The sequence below is a fragment of the Crocodylus porosus genome, unplaced genomic scaffold (genome assembly GCF_001723895.1).
Source record: "Crocodylus porosus isolate Cpor-Errol unplaced genomic scaffold, CroPor_comp1, whole genome shotgun sequence".
In the NCBI taxonomy this organism is placed as follows: domain Eukaryota; kingdom Metazoa; phylum Chordata; order Crocodylia; family Crocodylidae; genus Crocodylus; species Crocodylus porosus.
Genome location: NW_017728947.1, coordinates 7,590,227 through 7,608,865, shown reverse-complemented (window position 1 = coordinate 7,608,865; position 18,639 = coordinate 7,590,227). Strand labels below are relative to the sequence as shown.

Below are 18,639 nucleotides of genomic sequence, written 5' to 3'. Positions count from 1 at the left end.
TTCTATTCAGCATCCCTAACGTGGTCTCCATTTTGCAATGCCATCTGCAAAGAGATAGGGGCCCCCCACTCCCCAACACTAATGGTCATTTAGCAGAAAGTCAGCCTCAGCTTAGACTGTTATTGTACATAGATAGCAACAAACAAAAATATGAGAGCATTATTTAGTTTATTCTTTTAACAGAAGGCCTTTTTAACTATTTGTCTTGTAATAATATTTGATTGGCTGAAGGTTATAGCTGGGAAGAAAGCAACTTTCTGCTTCTTCCTATATAACCACTTTACATAAGATTAATATACAGTGGAGGAGAAAGGGAAAAAAACCCTGCCCTTTGATTCTCATGCAATACCATGCTTTCTTCCCCAACATTTTTTTTCTCCTTACGTGGCTCCAGTTTTGTAAGTAGGGCAAATATATCCTGCCATGTGCATCAACATGTTTTCCCACAGAAATTCCCATGTTTACAGTTGGCTTTAAGAAACAAATGGGTGGTGCAAAAGGGTGAGAATCCAAGATCCACAGACGAACTGGTATGTTATAAGAATGACCTGTTAGATACAAAATACAATTCATGAGAACTTCTGTATTTTGCATAGAAGCTGAAACCTGTTTGGTATGTTATACTTTGCACTTTTTCACCGATCAATATTTTTCTATCATATTCAGTTAAAGCTTATTGCTATCAAGAATGCTTATAGCAAGTACTATTGATTGAAATCATGCCTGCTGGTAAAGCAAAAAACAAATGCTCAAACAGCTCTGCCTTTCTAATTGAGGGAACGTCTCAAAAGCACTCAACTTCTTACTTTTTGGGGACAATAAAGCTAATGACAAGGAGAATCCATTGCATCATAAGGAGAATCCATTGCATCATAACCCTTAGGTTTCAAAGGCTGCAAGTCTAGGAAAAGCAAATCTTAGTTCTTTTCAGATGCTACATATTCAAGCATCAAGTTTCAAGAATTTATCCAAATGTCCCCACATCCTGACCCAAAAGTTTTATCTATCATAGTCTGGTATCTAACTACACTAGTTTCTTCATGGGTGGCTAGTTTCTTCATTTGAAGAAGTATGGAATTAAAGTATACTATACTGAGTATATGGAATTAAAGTAATTTCAGTCAATTTATGAAAAATCCACTTTAACCATTTTTATTTAAAAAGACTATAGGCAAAACAGAACTCCAAGAATTAAGTGTACAAAAACATGTATCAAAAGTGAGTTAATTCATAGTTTTACTTTTTCTGTATACTAGTACTGCTCCTGAGTATTATGACACGTAAAAATTTTACAACAGGTAATGGGATGTTTTATGTCAGGTACAAGCAGGACAATGCCAGGGGTCTGTGATTTGAGAGACAAGTAATCATAGAGGAACAGCCACGATGCTAATGTAAGCCCTGATGAAGCATGGTGCCACAGATATGCTAATACAGGAGAAAATGTGGGTGAACAATAGCAAACAGACTGATAAGCAGGGAAGGAGGGAGAAGGCCGGAGAGAGGACCTAAGAGGACTCCAGGAGGCCTAGAAGGAAGCCTGCCAGGATCAGAGCTGCAATGAAACTTGACAAGACTCTAGATGAGCAGCCAGAAATGTTTCAAAGTTACAGTCCAAGACAGGCTTGCATTCTGACTTGGCCGCTGCCACCACTTTTCTGTGCGCATTTTCCAAACACTGTCTAGGACACAGAGAGCAGGGTTGTCACCCAAGTAAGGGACAGCTGGGGTGAGGACAGCATAGTATAAATCTCAGCACTAGAAGAAAGTTTGCTTCAGATCTCTCTGTCAGGTTTGCCAAACTGATCTTTTTTTTTTTTTTTTAACTGATAATCTGCAAACTTTTGACTAACTATCAGTTAAACTTTTCCACTGTGGTTGGTGTTAAATCCTGAAATCTGAGCCCAGTTGTTGTTCAGGGCCTGACAGAAGGGTTACATTTACAACATGTAAAACATGTCAGTAAAAAAAGTCTGGTTGCCAGTAAAGTTTGCAAATTATCAGTAAAAAAATTTCTCAGGTTGGCAACCCTGACAGAGACAGAGCCTAAGCAAACTCTTTTAGTACTGCAATTCTAAACAGAACCCTGGGTTTAGTAAAAGAAACCCTGCCATACTGACCACACTAATCAATATAGTTTCACAAGATATCCCATTACTTGGTCACAAGCAATACTATTAAATGTATACAAGATGCCTTACAACTGGTTTTCAAATTGGCAGAAAAATAGACACACTAACTTACCATGGTAAGTTATTGGAACAGTGCCACTAAAATTCAGGAGGTCTTTTTGGGATCCATCTTTGAAAGCTGAAAAGGAAATCATTTTTAGTCAATCAAAGGAAATGCCTTCTTTGAGCACCATTTGAGGTTTGCCCAGCCTACTCTAATCCACCTATCACCCTCCAGCACAGGCTGGGCAAACCCCAGCCCAGGCTTCCTCGCCTCCCTCCCACTGTACAGACAACATGGAGCATGGGGCTGTGCTGCATCAGTCCAGCCTGCCTGAGCAGACAGAAGTTAATGAAATTACTCCATTTGGAGCACCTTCATCTGAACCCCCATATAACAAGGATTAATTTGTCACATGATTGGGGACTTCTAAAGCTCTCTGCAGCCATGTACTTCTGTCAGGGCATGGTTGTAGACTGCTTTCAAATGGCCAATTGTACAACAAATGTAACTTATGTCTGTGCCTTGTGGCTTTATTTTCCCCTCCCTTTTTTGAAGAGAGTATGACTACTTATTTTTTTAGCCTTTCCCCACACACTTTGCCCTCCAATCTTTGCAATCGCTCTCTCTGCTAAGAAGTTTAATGACTCTTGCTGACCTTCTGTATTATTGAGCCTAGTTGCAATGCATTAGCAGCTTGAAAAAGCCCTTCCTATACAACACTATTGTCCCTTGGACTTTTCTTTCAGCTGAGGGATTCTGGAAGTTATATTTGACAAGAATAAATATATCAAAATAAACATGGTTTGTTTGGGTTTTTTTCTCCAGCCCAGGCGGGGGGTTGGACTTGAAGATCTACAAGGTCCCTTCCGACCCTACTTCTATGATTCTATGGTCCAGAGACATGATATGCACAGTATTTAAAACCTTGGTCACACAGCAGTGATTAGATATTATTTCCGGTTTTGTTTTTTATTTAAAAGCTACTCATTTGGTTAAGCTAATTTCTAATCAATATAGCATGACAAAAGTCAACAGATCATATAAAGTATAATAAAAAAAAATCAAAAGAATTAGAAGACAAAAAAATAGTGACAGTGTTTTTTAAATCTACAATTGAATCTATGGAAAGTAACAGCTCCATCCCATCTGTTTCTCTAGAGCTATGCAATATAATCAAAGTAACTGGATCAGAGTCTTACTATAGGTGTCCATGGAAAACAGAAAGTTTGGGTAGATCTTATTTACATTCTTCAGTTCTTCTATAGTCAGGTCTCTGAATTTATACTGGAAACAAAATGGAGAATAAACTTTAATTTCAAAGAACTCTCCCCTTTCTTTTTGCAAGAGATAGGAAAAGAAGTGGGAGAGGGTCAGGAGGACAAAGAGGGACAATATAATAAGACAATTTTGCTATTTACTTAGTTCTAATGGGGGTATTTCATGGCATGAAGCATCTTCATTATATCTATCAAGCATCTCATTTTGCTATGACAACCAAAAAGGCTTTAAACGATATAGTAAATCTTCCATGGCTACAATTAGGAGTCCAATTCTGATCTTTCATCACTACATAGCTCTTTTCTGACTTCAGTTGAAGTTGAGCTTTTGTGAAATATGGCCTTATCTGGATACAGATTCACATCTAATTTAAAAATACCCTATTTAAAAAAAGTAGGAGCCACATTAGTTATATACTTCATTTCCAGAAAAACCCTATTACAGCTTTTACATATTAAAAAAAGGGTTTTTTTAGAAAGACTTTTTCACTGACAGATGAAATATTAAGCCTCTGGGAAAAAAGTTACTTACTGGAGAAGTGTTCCATGCCTACAGAAAACTGTTCTGCAACGTCCAAGCAAAATCTGTTCTGTGGTTTAGATTTTAGTGAGGGTAGAAAGCCACAAACACTTCCCTCTTAAAAAAAAAAAAGCCTAGTGACATATGGAGAGATTTACACCAAGAAGTGCTGTGGTTTGAAATGTAGCATTGATGTGGTTATTAGGGAACTATAACACCTTTGCAAAAAAACAAGTACTGCTACTGCATATGGGCTCTCACTCTATAGCCAGCTCTCTAGACTCCTTAACCTCATGAATTTAAGTTAATGTCCCTCACTAAAGTTCACACTTCCCAGATTTGGACATTTTGCTCTAGATCATGGGATGTCAATGTGTCTTGAAACACCAACCTAAACATTTAACAGCTTGCTAGATCAAGGAACTGACAACTATGCTGTGAAAGTAGAGAGTGTGGTTCAGTCCTCAATCTCAGTGCTGAGACTACTAACTAGACCACTGTTTAGTGTCAATTCTAGGCAAGAGAGGTAGTTAGACATTTTAGACTGAAATAAGGCCAGAAGGCAAGATGCGGTGGTACTTTAGCCCCAGGATTAACCTGCAGTCCCTTTCTAGCCTATCTTTGGCCCCAAACAGCACATAGGGACTGTGTTTTAGGCATACAGCTTGAATGACAATTAATTAAAGTTAGCTGGACCATCCCTGGTCAAAGTGTTAACTCAGATAATACACTGGTACTTAACATGGCCAATGAGCTTGTCCCTCTGTAGAATTCCAGGATAAAAAGCTTTGTCTTGGGAGAAATCCAACATCTGCTTTAAGCCTTAAAGACCATCCTCAGAAGCACAGAGATTTCAAAGACACGAAAAACCAAATACTGAGTTTCTCCAAGGACAATACATTTCATCTTGGAATCCTACGGGCTAAAAATAGATGACCAGTTTGATTTGGATTAGAGCTTCTCTCTTAGCAAAACCTTAATCTTATAGAGGGACAAGCCCACTGTCCCACACTGAGTATCTCATCATCAGCAATCCCTCGCAGTTAGGGATGATTGTCCTCCACGATCATCTTATTTGTGGGTCCAAAGACAACTAATGAAGCCAGTCTGAAATCAAGAGGCTCTGTTGCAACTCAGGTGCATCTTTCTGTTTAGGATGGGTGGCTCTGGATTCTTGATTCAGTCCGTGACACGCTGTTTCTATGTCTCCCACCTTTCTGTTTCTTGTTGCCATGAAGTTTCAAAGTACTGAGATCCTTGCAGAAGGCTCTTCTTCCATTTGGGGCAGTCATGGGCAGTAGTCTCCACCAGCTGGTGTCAAGGTTGCATTTTTTCCAAGTTGGCCATGAGGACATCTTTGAAGTGCTTTTTCTGCCCTCATCTTCAGCTTGTGCCTTTACTGAGCTAGAAGAATAAAACTTGCTTTGGGAATTTGGAGTCAGACATCTAGATGATGTGACCAGGTGAGCAAAGCTGATTTTGGATGATTAATCATCTCCATGCTCATGGTGTTTGCTTGAGAGAATGCCAACATTGTTGCATGTGTTGATTTTCTGCAAGCAACACTGATGGTACTTCTCCAGCAACTTGGAGGTATCTCCTGTACGGTGTCCACGCCTCAGATCAGTAGAGTAAGGTAGGGATCACAACTTTTTGAATAAACCATGAGCCTGGTTTTGAATCAGAAACATTAAGTATCTTAATTAACACTTTGTGTGGGAACAATCACATCTAATCCGATAACTGCCATTTAAACCTCCAGTATAAAGGACTGTCCTATCCCTCTTACGATGGGTCCTCTCTCACAAGATTAAACAAACCGGTTGTCTACTTTTAGCCCACTGATCCATATTAAGTATCTTTGAAGTATTTGAATTAACATTTTGTCCAAGGACAACCCTAGCTAACTTGTGTTAACTGCCATTCAAACTGTGCGTAAACAACCGTCCCCCACCTCCACCCCTTATTTTAATTCAAATCAAATCAGACCTAAATTCAAATAAACTCACCATCTATTTTTAGCCAGAGGCTACAGCCTACTTCCTCAAACACTCCCAATGGACTTGCAGAGAGCAGGGATACTAAAGAGAAAGTTGTATGAATACAAAGGACAGGGAAACAGGAAGGACAGGATGGGGGTAGGCGTTACTGGAATACTACAGAGAAAGTCTTATGAATACTTTAGGGAAATGGGAAGGAAAGGATGGGAAGAGGGGGCATTACTGAGACAGAGGAAGGTGGGCTGAAGAGACTTAAAGGGATAAACACAGCAGCTGATTCCAGAGAATTCCATATCGCTGTTTCTTTTTCTGCTGGCCTGAGGACAGGGCACCACCATCAAAACAAAGCTGTTGTTGCGTCTGGCCTCACCCTTGTGAGCAGAGAAGCCAGGAAGAAGAAACAAGGAAGCTGTCAAAATCCAGCATCGTAAAAAAGGATCAGAGGCTAGAACCAGATGAACAGTTTGATCCGGGGCTGATCATCTCGGGGTTTTGATTCACATAACAGGCCAAGACAATGGTTTACATGGACAGCTCAAAGGCCACCTGCCTTGAATTACCCTAGATTTCACTCAACATTGGGGCATTGCTGCTCCCTCCCCATTCCTTATGCACATGTGTCATGGGACCAAACTCCCCTCCGGGTCTTTGCGGGGCTGGAGGGGGTCAGGATGTGGGGCAATGCCCCCCTTATCAGACCAGTGAGTTAATGGGTTAGCCTCTGCCAGGCTGGAGAGCAGGGGGACTGTGAACAACGTAGACATGGCCAGCATCCTGAGTCCTACAAGCCTTGCGAGAAGGCCCAGCCGGTACTGGCGAGCGGGTTGTCTCGGCACCGGCTCTCCCAGCCAGGAGCGCAGAGGAGCCCCACTGATGAGGGGCAGCTACTGGACTTGAACAAAGGATGTTAGAAGCAACCAAAAAGGGCTAGATCCTTATATGTTGTGTGCAGGAACTAGACAAGATCCGCCTACGGCTCCGTTCATCAGCAAGAAACGCGCCCCCGCCACAGCCACGTCACAATCCCCCTCCCCAAAGGCCGAGCCACCGGCTCGCAGCTCTGCACATGCGCGGACCCCGCCACTCCACATGAGCCCGACAAGCGTGGGGCGGGGCACGCAGCTGTGACGTCCGAACGCGGCGCCACGCCATATTCTCTCCTATCTTGCACCCCTCCCCCCACCAGGGCCGGAGCTGGGGGGCGCACACCTTGCCCAACTGCTTCCTGAGCATCTCCTCAGAGAACTCCATCGCGACGCCGGCTCCGGTGCGCCACTTCCGGTTCCGGGCTACAGCGGCTGCCGGGAGCCAAAATGAACGTACCTCCCACGTTCTGCCCCCGGACACAGACGGATGCAGACACGACAGGCCCTCGCACGGCCACCACGTGGCCGGCCATGCACGTGGTGCCAGGCCCCTCCTACCCCGCCCCCGCCTTTGGGTGAAGTCCAATGTAGCCGATCCCAGCCAGCTGCTCTGACTGCCGGCCGGCTCTGTAGGGCCGCAGCTGCCCACGTGCGGCTGGCTGGGGAGTTGCGCCATGGGCATAGAGGGCAGTGGGCAGGCAGGACAGCTATCGGGACAGGTGCATGGACAGGGCTACAGCCCCTCCCCTGCTCGTGTTTCCTCCCTCCTAGTTGGAACTGCCCAGTTGCATCCAGCCGGGTTGGTATCCCCCTACTCTGTCCACAACCACTGTTGCTTCTCAGTCTGGTCCTGTCTGCCCAGGGAAGGTCCCAGAGCTCTGCCAAGGAGGGTGAGCAAGCAGGCCAGCCAGGACCCAGAACAGCAGCAGCTAATGAACTCTGCCCCAAGTTAGGAGCGGGAAGCCTGCGGATTGGCTGTGGAAGCACCACCTGTCTATACAGTACCAGCTGGGGCCCTGGGTCTACAAGTCATTCACCATTTCAGCCATGGCAAGCCTGCTGGACCCTGGACCTTCCTGTGGTTGTTTCCTGATGCTAGTTTGGCTCTGCTTTTGGACTTTGCCTGGTGGATTTCTTCCCAGAGTGGTACTTGATATCTGACCAGGGTTGCCAACTAACTGAAGCTATTCCAAGAGATTTTGTTTTCCACCATTCAACCTGTTCACAATATCAGTTTGCCAGGTTGTTTTCAGTAGTCACAGGGAGATCAACGCCAATTCTGGTAGACTCCTGGCCAATCCGGGGGGGTTGACAACCCCACATCTAACCCCTGCCAGGTCCTGGCTTCGGGCTGTTGCGGACCCTGACTCTGGATGGCTCTCCCTCTAGGTAGGTATATGGCTCCTGGCCTTTGACCCAGCTCAAGGCCCTGGTTTCCCTCCATGGCCTAGCCATGCCTATGCCCCTGTCCATTACAGATTCTCTTGATAGTTTTCTCCTCTTGCTGCCTGAAATCCACATCCTTCACCTTCGCTGCTCTGAACAGCTGTAGCTCAGTTGATGTGACAACTGTTCCTTTTTTCCTGTTCTTCCTAACCTGTCTTTTGGTGTTCCTTTCATATCTCTTACTCATTCTCTCACTTTCTCCCATGTTGCTGGGTTCAGATTAATCTGCCCATTTCCTTATTGGCAAAAAGCAAGTATTTTTGGAGGAGTGATACTTGTTCTTTGGGATTAGAGACACCACCCATCCCTAACTGGGCAGGACAGTCCTGGAATGGGAACCTCAAATCCTAGTCCCTGCATGACTCCAGAACAACATTTTTCCCGGATTTACAGCATCGTGCAGGGATCCACAGAAAACAGTGGGTATTCCAGCCTGCAAGGGGCTGCCATGAGCGGGACACAGGGGCATGGGTGGATTAACACATGGGGCCTGGGCCAAAGGGCCCCTGCCAAACAGGGGCCCCCTGGGGTGCCACCGGCAGCATAGCCCATGCAGGCATCCTAGCCACAGGCATCTGGGGGAGATAGTATGTGCCTCCTCCCCTGTGGCTGGGCCAGAACCAGAGGCTAGAGGGTGGGCACAGGGCTTCATGCAGGTGGTGGTGGCTTCTCAGGGTCATTTGTTGCCAGGGGGCCCCATGGGCAGCCCTGCTTCTGCTCCCACTCTTTGCCATCTGTGGGTGGCAGCCAGCCCCAACACCACTGGAACAGGATGGGACAGCCCCACCCCCCAGGGCCAACAGAGGGGCTGGCAAGCAGCCAGGGGTGGCATGGAGCCAGCGCTTCGCTCTAAGCCAGCCCCAGCCCAGCTGCTTGACACCCACTAGGTGGAGGGTCCAGGGTAGGTCAGGGCTGGGCTGCCTTTACCTCAACAGCACTCGCACCCCATGGCTTGCTCCAGATGTGCTGAGGAGGCTGGCTAGGCCCAGCCACAACACCCTGGTGGGCGCAGAGGAAACCTACCCTTGCCTGATGGGGGCCTCCAATTTTCTGTTTGCCCAGGGCCACAATAAATTTTAATCTGCCGCTGCACATAGGGCACACCATGTGCATGTACACTCCCATACACATGCAAGTGGCTGGGAATACAACCGGGCAGCATGGAGAACAGCACCTTGCAAGCAAGGGCATGGGAGGAGCTGGATTGAGACCCCCCCCCCGCCGTGGTGAGGGAGGGAGTAGGGTTTGGGGTGCTACCCAGCCATGGGGCTGGGGCATGGAGCAGGACGGAGCCACAGCTGGCTCATCTAGGGAGCGGAAGGCATGCGGGGGGGAAAGGAACCTGCCTCCCCAGATTTGTGCATGGGGCAGGGGCGGATGCTGGCTGCCTGCTGCAGACTCTGGGCTCCCTGCCCTGCTGCTGTTCCCCCGGGAACCCCACACTGGCCGTGCCACCGTGGCAAGGCACCCCCTGCCCACCCGGTACCAGCAGGGGTGGCAGTGGCATGGAGTTATGCCCCCTGCTGCTGCCGGGTGGGCAGGGGGCCTGCAGCTGGTGTGGGGCTCCCAGGAGAAAGGCACCAGGGCAGGGAGCCGAGAGCCCACAGTAGGCAGCCCACATCCACCCCTGCTCTATTCAGCTCTGTTCTGCTGGCAGGGAGAAGGGCGGCGGGGGGGGAGGGAGGCAGGTATGTGTCCCGCCTTTCCATTTTGAAAAGTTGATCATCCTATTTGGGATAAAGTGAGACAGGCTTTCCAATACAATGTTTTTTCATTGAAATGCCACCCTCCCCTCACTTCTCTCTGAGGGTGAAGTTACACTTAACATTTCACAGATTTATTATGAGCTATATGGCATCAAAGTTAGAACATGCTGTAAGCAGTCGGACGTAAAGGGTTAACACAGTTTCTTGCCTGCACAGCTCTAAAAGTTTGAGGGACATAGCTAGGAACCAACATACTTGAGCTCTAGCCCTGTTGGAGGAGGAGAAGTGGGGCCTTGGAAGCAGTGTATCTGGGGATGCTGGAGGACTTCTAGTTGCTTGTTTCATCTCTGCAGGAGACTGAAGTTACCATAACAACCTAGGCAGCATGGCCCAGAGTTAAACCTCACCTAAAGTGGTATAACTTTGAGATGCTCACAGGGCACTTAGCATGAATTCAGCTTTTAACATGCAATGCTCATGTCTTCAGTGCCCATAGTACTGTCTAAGTTAGGGGTGGGAAAAATGGTGGATCCAGCTGGCAGCCAGATTCTGTTTCCCAGCAGCCCCTGCCCACATGGCTCACATGCAGATCCTGGGAGCAGCAGGGCCACAGAACCAGGGCTCTGCCCCAGCTTTACCCTGCATTGTCATGGCCCCGCACTGTCATGGTCCTGTGCTCCTGGGGTCTCCATGGTGCAGTGTGGGAAGGGCATGTGGTTGGGCAGGGAGTTGCTCTAGGGCTGGGACCTTGTGCATTGACAGTGCAGGGCTGGAGCTGAGACAAAGCTGCAATCCACTCCCTGCATGGCATTGCCCATGGACCCCACACTCACTGCAGGGGCATGCAGGCAACAGATCACACGCTGGGGTCTCCTGGGCCCTGCCTGCCCATCTCACTCCCAACCATGGCCCCATCTCGGCCATGCACCCTGCTTGCATGGGTCCTGCCCCTGGCGGTGGGTACAGAGTGGATGGGCCAGGGAACTCCAGCAACAGGGCTGGGTCCAGTGGCCACCACCAGAAGGAGCTGCCGCTGCAGGGGCTGTTGGAAAATAGTCAGTTGCAGGCCTGATCCAGCCTGTGGGCCAGACTTTGCCTACCCCTGCTCTAAGTGGAACTTGTAACTTCCCCTATCACCTGCTTCTTTCAGGAGCCCTTTCCAATGATTTTTCCAGACCTAAAATGCTGCTCTGTTTTGTTCTTTGTTTAAAAGTAGTTTCATAGAACTCAAGAAAGCAGTAATTTATGTGAAGTACTGAATAACAACCCTATGGAATTGTCAGGCCTCCTACCATCAGTACTAAATGGTACAAGCAATTCCCTGCAGGTGCAGAATTTGCATACAGGCACTTATGGCAGGGTAAAACACATTAGTGGATTCTTCAAAAATTAGTAGTAGAGGAATACATTTTAAAATTGTTTGTGTGATTTCTTGAAATGAATATTCCAGGGCAGAAATAAATTATCTAGGGACCTCAAGAACCAATAAGAATGGATATATATTACTTTCTCTGATATTTTTTTCCCCTGCCAGTAAATTGCCACTTCATGATACAATTAGCTTTAGGAACAGAGATATTGTTCCCCATACGTGAAATTGAGTTCAGCTCCTCATTGCTTTTTCAGTATTGTGATCCTTCCCTCCTCTTTTATTTTCTTTGGTTGAGACTTTTGTGTGTAGCCAGCTGTCCTAGAGCCAGGACTATGATCCAAACAACACTGAAGCCAATAAAAGACTGACTTCAAACTCCTGACCAAATGTTCCTGGTACCCTACATAATAGAAGTGCAAGATTCCAGGCAAGAATACTTTGCATAGGAAGCACAAAATAGTTGTAGCTGGAATACCAGACAGTCTGTCAGATGGCAGGAAGCTGTAGGTCATGTAGGTCACCAAGTACTCTTGTCAGAACAGAAGCTGGCTGATAACAGATGATTCCAAGAATAGCAAGTGCTTGCTTCTAGGAGCATGCTGTCTTTTCTGCCACTGGAAATTAAAGCCTATTATAAAGGACAGATTTGGGAAAGATCATTAGGGGAATGAAAGAATATTAGCCACATGATGGACCTTAAAGATGAATATCAAGAACACCTGGCTTTGTATTGAAAGCAGAGTGAACTACCAGATATTAGACCAGTGGTCCTCAACCAGGGTGCCATGGCACCCTGGGGTGAGTTGAGATCCTTTCAGAGGTGCTGGAAAGTGCCTTGCAATCTTAGCACTGTTTGGTGTGCAAATATTATTCATAAGATAAGCCCAGAGATGTCAGATTGGAATCCGTAGTGTTAAAAGCATTCTGATCTGCTGTGGCCTTGCAACAGAAGAATCTCTCTCTCTCTCTCTCTCTCTCTCTCTCTCTCTCTCTCTATATATATATATATATACATATACACACACACACTTTTTTTTGGTAGTCAAAAATCAAGTGAACACTAAGAGCTAACATTTTCTGAGGGGTACCTTGAGTCTAAAAATGTTGAGAACCACTGTATTAGATTATATGTAAAAATAATTGGGGTTTGCCTTTGGTATTAATAGGACTGTAAAATGAAATGGTTTTGTAAACCAGTCTGTAATCTTAGGTGGTGTTACAAATATTTCCATGAAAAACTTGAACAAATTTATTTCCAGATATTAATGTGTGTTTTATCTTACCCACCTCTATCAACTTTCTTGCTATTAGAGAAGCGTGTCTTTCTGAAAGTCAATACCTCGAGCCTGACATGAAGGACTGATGCAGTCAGTGGAATCTGCTGTGGGTCTTCCAATAACAAGGTAAAACAATTGCATTTCTTCCCTAGTAACCTGCTAGCGAAGACCTACTTCATTTTTGTTCATCTGTGACTGATCAGGAGAGTTGAGAGAGGCAATAACCAAAATCACAGGCATTGCCAAAAACAGGAAAAGGGAACAAATCAGTTTTACAGCCACATATGCAAAATTCTCCTTTATAGTTACTGTTCCACTTATGTCATTCTGTCTTTTTGTAGATTTATAAATTTCATATCTCAGGCCAAATTAGCCAAATCAGCTCCAAATTCTAATGACTGAGCAGAAGAATTATTCAAGTCCTACTTGTTAGTGTGGCACTACCATTGGCAAGTACCCTACCTCCTAGATTCTTCAGCCTGGGGCTTCAGATGCTCCCACATCCAAGGTAGACATCCTGCTTGCAGGTCCCAAGCTCAGAGGCCTTGGAGTTCAGATGCCCCCTAGTCTCACTTGCCCTTAGCCAAAAGGCTGTAGGAGCAAGCTAGAGGAAGAAGCTGAGAGCAGTCTCTCATCACCATAAATTGTGTAGCCAAGAGTGAGGCTATAGTAGACACTCACAGGGGTGCCCACACACAGTGCAGTGGACAAGTCTCCACCCTCAGCTACTCCAAGTTAGGCTGAGAAGAAGGGGATCTTCCCTGCCAGGTACATACAACCAGCTGGGCTGACGCCAACATCATGGCAGTCCGTCTTTGTGCTGACTGTTATGTAATGAATGATGTCACAATTTGTTTCAGCATACAGTTCACTTCAGTACAGAGGTCACCACAGCTGTCTAGCCACAAGGTAAAGGCAACATGGTATGCTGCTTGAAATAAATTCTTTGAGAACCAGCATTACACCTCTAAGCATTTGGTATGTAATGTTTGGCTGACAGAAGCAGTACATCTTGAGCAAAGAATCCCTCAGAAGAATTTTACAATGATCGTTGTCTTTTGGATAATTTTCCTTCTGGGAATAACAGCAAAGGAGAGGTTTTACTTACCAGCACCACCAGCTGAAGTGAGTACAAAACCCAGAATAACTGTAGTGAAATGTGAGCTATTCCATACTAAACACATTCTAGACCATACTACTGCCAATAGCGCTGTATTCTTTTCTGATGTGAAGGTGTTTAGACATGTTCTACAGTGCCTGTGGACAGCGGAAGGCAGAGCTGGATGGCACCTTAGGGCACTTAGGCTTCCAGGGGTGGGGGGGCACTTTAATTAGAATGGCTTGAAGAGCCATTCTAATTAAAGCATCGCAGCATCTCATGTATCAGCGCCCCCACATTTCAGAATGGCAGCAGGGGTACAGCTTGTTCAACAAGCTTTATTTAAAGCGCCTCCCCCCACCATTTTGAAGCATAGTGACACTGATACATGAGATGTGGAGGCTGGCTGGAGTCCAGTAATTAGCAAGCTCCACCAGATTCAGTTAATCTGCTGTAATCACAGCATGTTGGAGCAGCTTCTGCACTCATGTAGACCCCATTAGAGACTAATTGGTTCAGAGAGGCAAGAGTTTTCATAGATAATAGCTAATGAAGTAGCTATTCTGCCTTCTGCTTGATTCTTGGACTGCTAACATGGCTAACTATCAAACTCTACTCAGAGAGACTATGGACAGACATTCAAATTATATTTGTAGTGCTATGATAATGTCACCTCAGCTGAAAACCAGGAGCTGCCAAAGATATTCCCCTGCCCTTGCCAGGGCTCTTGTAGTAGAGGCAGGAACAGTGATGTAACAAGGGAAGAATAAATAGGGCAATCGTCCCCGGCACCAACTTCAGGGATCAAAATAAAAGTGGTTGCTACCAGCAGCTGAGCAATAGCACTTGCAACCATGGCAGCCTCCACAAGTCACTAGTGCCCTGGGCACCTGGTTACATCCTTATACTACTGGACAGGAATTCCCTCACACTAACCCTAACCTTACTCAGCCCCATGCCTGCCCATCCCACTTACTCTGCTCAGCAAAATGGGCCGGTTGAGAGGGGAGGAAATTCCCACTGCCACTTGAACAGTTCTGGAGAATCCTAGGACTGTTGAAATGGTGGTGGCAGCAGTGTACCACCAGGACTCCCAAACAGCTCATTTTTGGGGTTATTAGGTAACCAGTGCTCTTCTTTCCTGTGGGAGGAGGAGGGAGACCAGAGGACTGAGAAATGTTAGGGATCCTAAGGACCTGTATTGTTCCAGTTGACAGCATGTAGGTGTTACACATGGCACTAGAAAATGTCTTTCTCTGGAGAAGCTGATGTTTCAAACAGCTAACATTTTGTGGCAAAATTACCACATTTTTCTTGCTGTAAACCACTTGAATGCCTGTACACACACTTTTTGTGGTGCTAAAAGGGCGTATTTTTCCCTAGAAGTGCCATTCCTGTTCACGCTCTGGAACCCAAGCCAGGCAATGATTCCAGTATTGTTTCTGGCAGACCAGGGTGCAGCTCTACAACTAGTGTACGTCTCCATCATTTGGTGGAGCTATAATGTACATTAGTTGAGGATCTGCTTCTGGGATCCTCTATTTTTTTCAGTGACTTGGTATTCAAGACTAGATGGATCCGTAAGAGAATTAATTATCTGTTTTAGATCTAGTCTTGAATGTGGCTCCAGCTCCAGCAGTGCAGAAGGGAGGGGAGAGCAGAAGCAATGGGGCAGGCAGCAGCAGACAGTGCTGCCAACAGAAACATGGTCCTGTCAGCATCAAAGAGGGATTATTCTCACCTCTGTTTTGCACTCTTTCTGAGCTCTGCCTCATTGCATAGGCTTTCAGGACACTCAAAGCTGAAATGATCCTGAAGATCAAGGTAGTAACTAACTGTGCTACTTGCACAGCCTTATTCTTTTGTGAAAGATGAAAAGACCTTTTTCAGTATAAAGCTGATTGGCTGCCACTGAATAAATCTGCACTGAAACTTGACATTCAGCTCCCCACAAACTTTGGTGAATGACATCTACATCTTCCTTGAACTCTGGGGAGGTTGAAACAAGGCCTGTGCTGAGATATTGTTTACAAGTAATGAATTGGTACTTGCTCAGAAGATCCTCCTGGCTTTCACTCTCTCATCAAGACCACAAATATTTCAGTGTCACATAAATAGACCAACATTGTTCTGCCAATGCAACCTGAGGACTTTTTTCTACCATTTTCTATAGGATAGCTTATTTTATTTAATTTACCACATTAATATTAAAAAAAAAGAAAAATCTGTCAGTTGGAGTAGAAGTAAGTTTTAGAGATTTAGCAATGTCAGAGACCATTTGCTTTCTGAAGTGCCATTTGGGGAAGAGGGTCAGTTAACAGCATGGGCCCAATCTTCAGTTGCTACAAACTGGTACAGCTCTGCTAAAATAAAACTATGTCAGTTAACACTAGCTGAGGATCTGCCTGTTCCTGTGTAGCTGAAACGATCACTTGTGTTCCCAAGTCTATGACAAACTTCAAATTAGCGTGACTGACTGCAACAGGACCTGCCACGGCACTCAGCAAAATGGCAACCACTAGTATTAAATATGGCTGCTGAGGCTGAGGGCATTGACTATACCAGGCAGCCTGCATGTGGCATGCAGCAGATTTGGGAAAGAGACAGACTGGGTGAATCTATATGAGATGCTTTATTGCTTATTAGACTAATCTAATGTGCAGTAAAGCGTCACTGTCTATGTGTGCATAGTAGTTACTGAACAGGGTATTAGTCTACTGTGCCATACCGCACATGTAGATGCTGACTGGGACCAAATTGCTCCCAGTCAGTCTAGGCAGCAGGGAGCCACAGGACTAGGAGAACTGTCCCAGTTGGGTGGGACACTGCCTCCTAGCCATGTAGAGATTGGGACCTATCCCAATCTCTGTGTCCCTGGGAGAGCTATCCCAGCTACAGGACAACTGCCTCCCAGTCACGTAGGTCCCAGTCTTCACAATGCTGGGAGGCAGCTGCCTGTTCAGCTGGGACAGCCCCTCCCATGGATACAGGGACCCATCAGGGCCAGCCTGATCTCCCTTCTACTGGGACAGAGCTGCCCACTGAGTCAGGACAGCTGCTTCCCACTCTCTGGAACTTGGGGCTAAGTCCCCATGTCTCCTGCCAGCCAAGGCTGGCACCCAGGGGAACCGGGAGCTCCCTCTGGTTGTTGCACGGGGGCAGAGCAGGGCAGGAGTAGCCCTGGACTAGGCTTCTCCTGTCAGGCTCAGTTTGGTCCCAATGGGTGCACATGTGGATGTGCACCTGGGAGCACTTTAATGAGTCTGAATTATCTGCACAGAATATTTAGGCACTTTAATTGCATGTGTAGACATGCCCACAGTAGGGGGAAAAGGGGAAGAGAGAGCAGAAAGCAAAGTAGTAGACCTGGCAAGGAGCATAGGGCAGGAAGCAGAGCAGCAGTTTGGTTAGGGAGCAGAAAGCAGAGCAGCACACCAGATAAGACTCAGAAAGGCACTTGTGGAGGGTGCAGGGCTAATTTGTGACACACCTACTAAAAAGGTCTCTATACAATACTTTCTCCCTCTCATACATGTTTCTTTTAGGCTCGCTATGAACGGCAAAAGAAATATGACTCAGCAAAAAAGTAACCAACGTAGTACTACAGCTGAACACTGCCAAATGCAGAGGAAATCATTAAGCTTCAAGAATGACAAGGGTGCTGTGTAACAAATGCTGTTCTGAAGCTAGACACTCACTAATGAATAACATCTGTTGATGGCTTCAGGCATGATGACATAAGATGCCATCCAGCACCTTGCACCAGGAGTCCTCAACCTGGTTGGTTGCCCTGTTCCCATTGGTGGTTTTACATAAAGCAATTGCACAACATTTTGTCATTTGTATAAGTCTTGCCTAAGACCTTAAAATTATATCTACAAATCCCTCTCTCTCAGAGCCTGGGAGACTGAAGTTTCATTCTGCCTTGACATATTTGGGGAGTATATCTAATTTTAACCTGCTATAGAAAGAGTAATCTCTCTTATCCAATCCATGTGGGAAATATTAAGCCACATATCAGCCTAGATAACTGGAAATTCACATATAGTTTCTAAATCTACAAAAATAGAATGGAGCAGGAGGGAGAGAACTTAAGACTCAGTCTTGCAAGGTGTCACGCACTAGAAAAGACTTAAACACACGCTTAACTTTAAGTACAAATAATCCGTTTGAAGTAGTGGGAGTACACCTCTACTTACACACACAGTTGGGTAGGGACTAGAGTGTTCAACACCAAAGGTAGAGATCCTTGATGAGTAAGTTATAGAAGACCATAATACTTAGAGATATTCACAAGCTGTTCAAAATACTTTCTATTTGATTTCATAGATTTCAGACATTAGGGCTGGAAGGGACCTCAGAAGATCATCGAGTCCAGCCCCCCACCCAAAGGGCAGGAAGTCAGCTGGGGTCATAGGATCCAATTTACTCTTGAAGGTGTGCAATGTAGGTGCTTGAACCACCTCTGATGGCAGGCTGTTCCAGACCTTGGGGGCTCAGACAATAAATAAATTCTTCCTTATGTCCAGCCTGAAATGATCTTACAGTAGTTTATGACCATTCGATTGGGGCGCTCTGGTGAACAAACGTTCCCCCCGATAATGGTGGTCACCCCTGATATACTTATAGGTGGCCATCAAATCACCCCTGAGCCTACGCTTTTCCAGGCTAAAGATCCCTATGACTCTCAGCTCGTCGTCGTAAGGTCTGTTTTCCTGACCCCTGATCATACGCGTGGCTCTCCTCTGGACTCTCTCAAGCTTCTCCTCATCCTTTTTGAATTCTGGAGCCCAAAACTGGACGTAGTACTCCAGCTGCGGCCTCACCAAGGCCGAGTGCAAGGGGAGAATGACGTCCCGGGATTTGCTCGAGAAGCATCTATGGATGCAAGCCAGCATTTT

The 18,639-nt window shown here is 45.9% G+C and overlaps 1 protein-coding gene across 4 annotated transcripts in view; it reads right to left on the bottom strand.

The window, feature by feature from the left end:
* The window catches only part of UEVLD (UEV and lactate/malate dehyrogenase domains), a 44,456-nt gene that overhangs the window by 18,944 nt on the left and 6,873 nt on the right, over positions 1-18,639 (bottom strand). The window contains exons 1-5 of one of the 4 annotated variants that reach the window (XM_019551463.1): positions 7,182-7,197; positions 5,982-6,053; positions 3,375-3,459; positions 2,245-2,310; positions 385-548 (exon numbers count right to left, since the gene is read on the bottom strand). In XM_019551463.1, the coding sequence (XP_019407008.1) occupies positions 385-548; positions 2,245-2,310; positions 3,375-3,459; positions 5,982-5,984 (318 nt within the window). In that variant the 5' untranslated portion in view covers positions 5,985-6,053; positions 7,182-7,197. Of the gene's footprint in view, positions 1-384; positions 549-2,244; positions 2,311-3,374; positions 3,460-5,981; positions 6,054-7,181; positions 7,309-18,639 lie in introns of those variants that run through there. The other 3 variants (XM_019551464.1, XM_019551461.1, XM_019551462.1) reach the window with 3 other exon arrangements.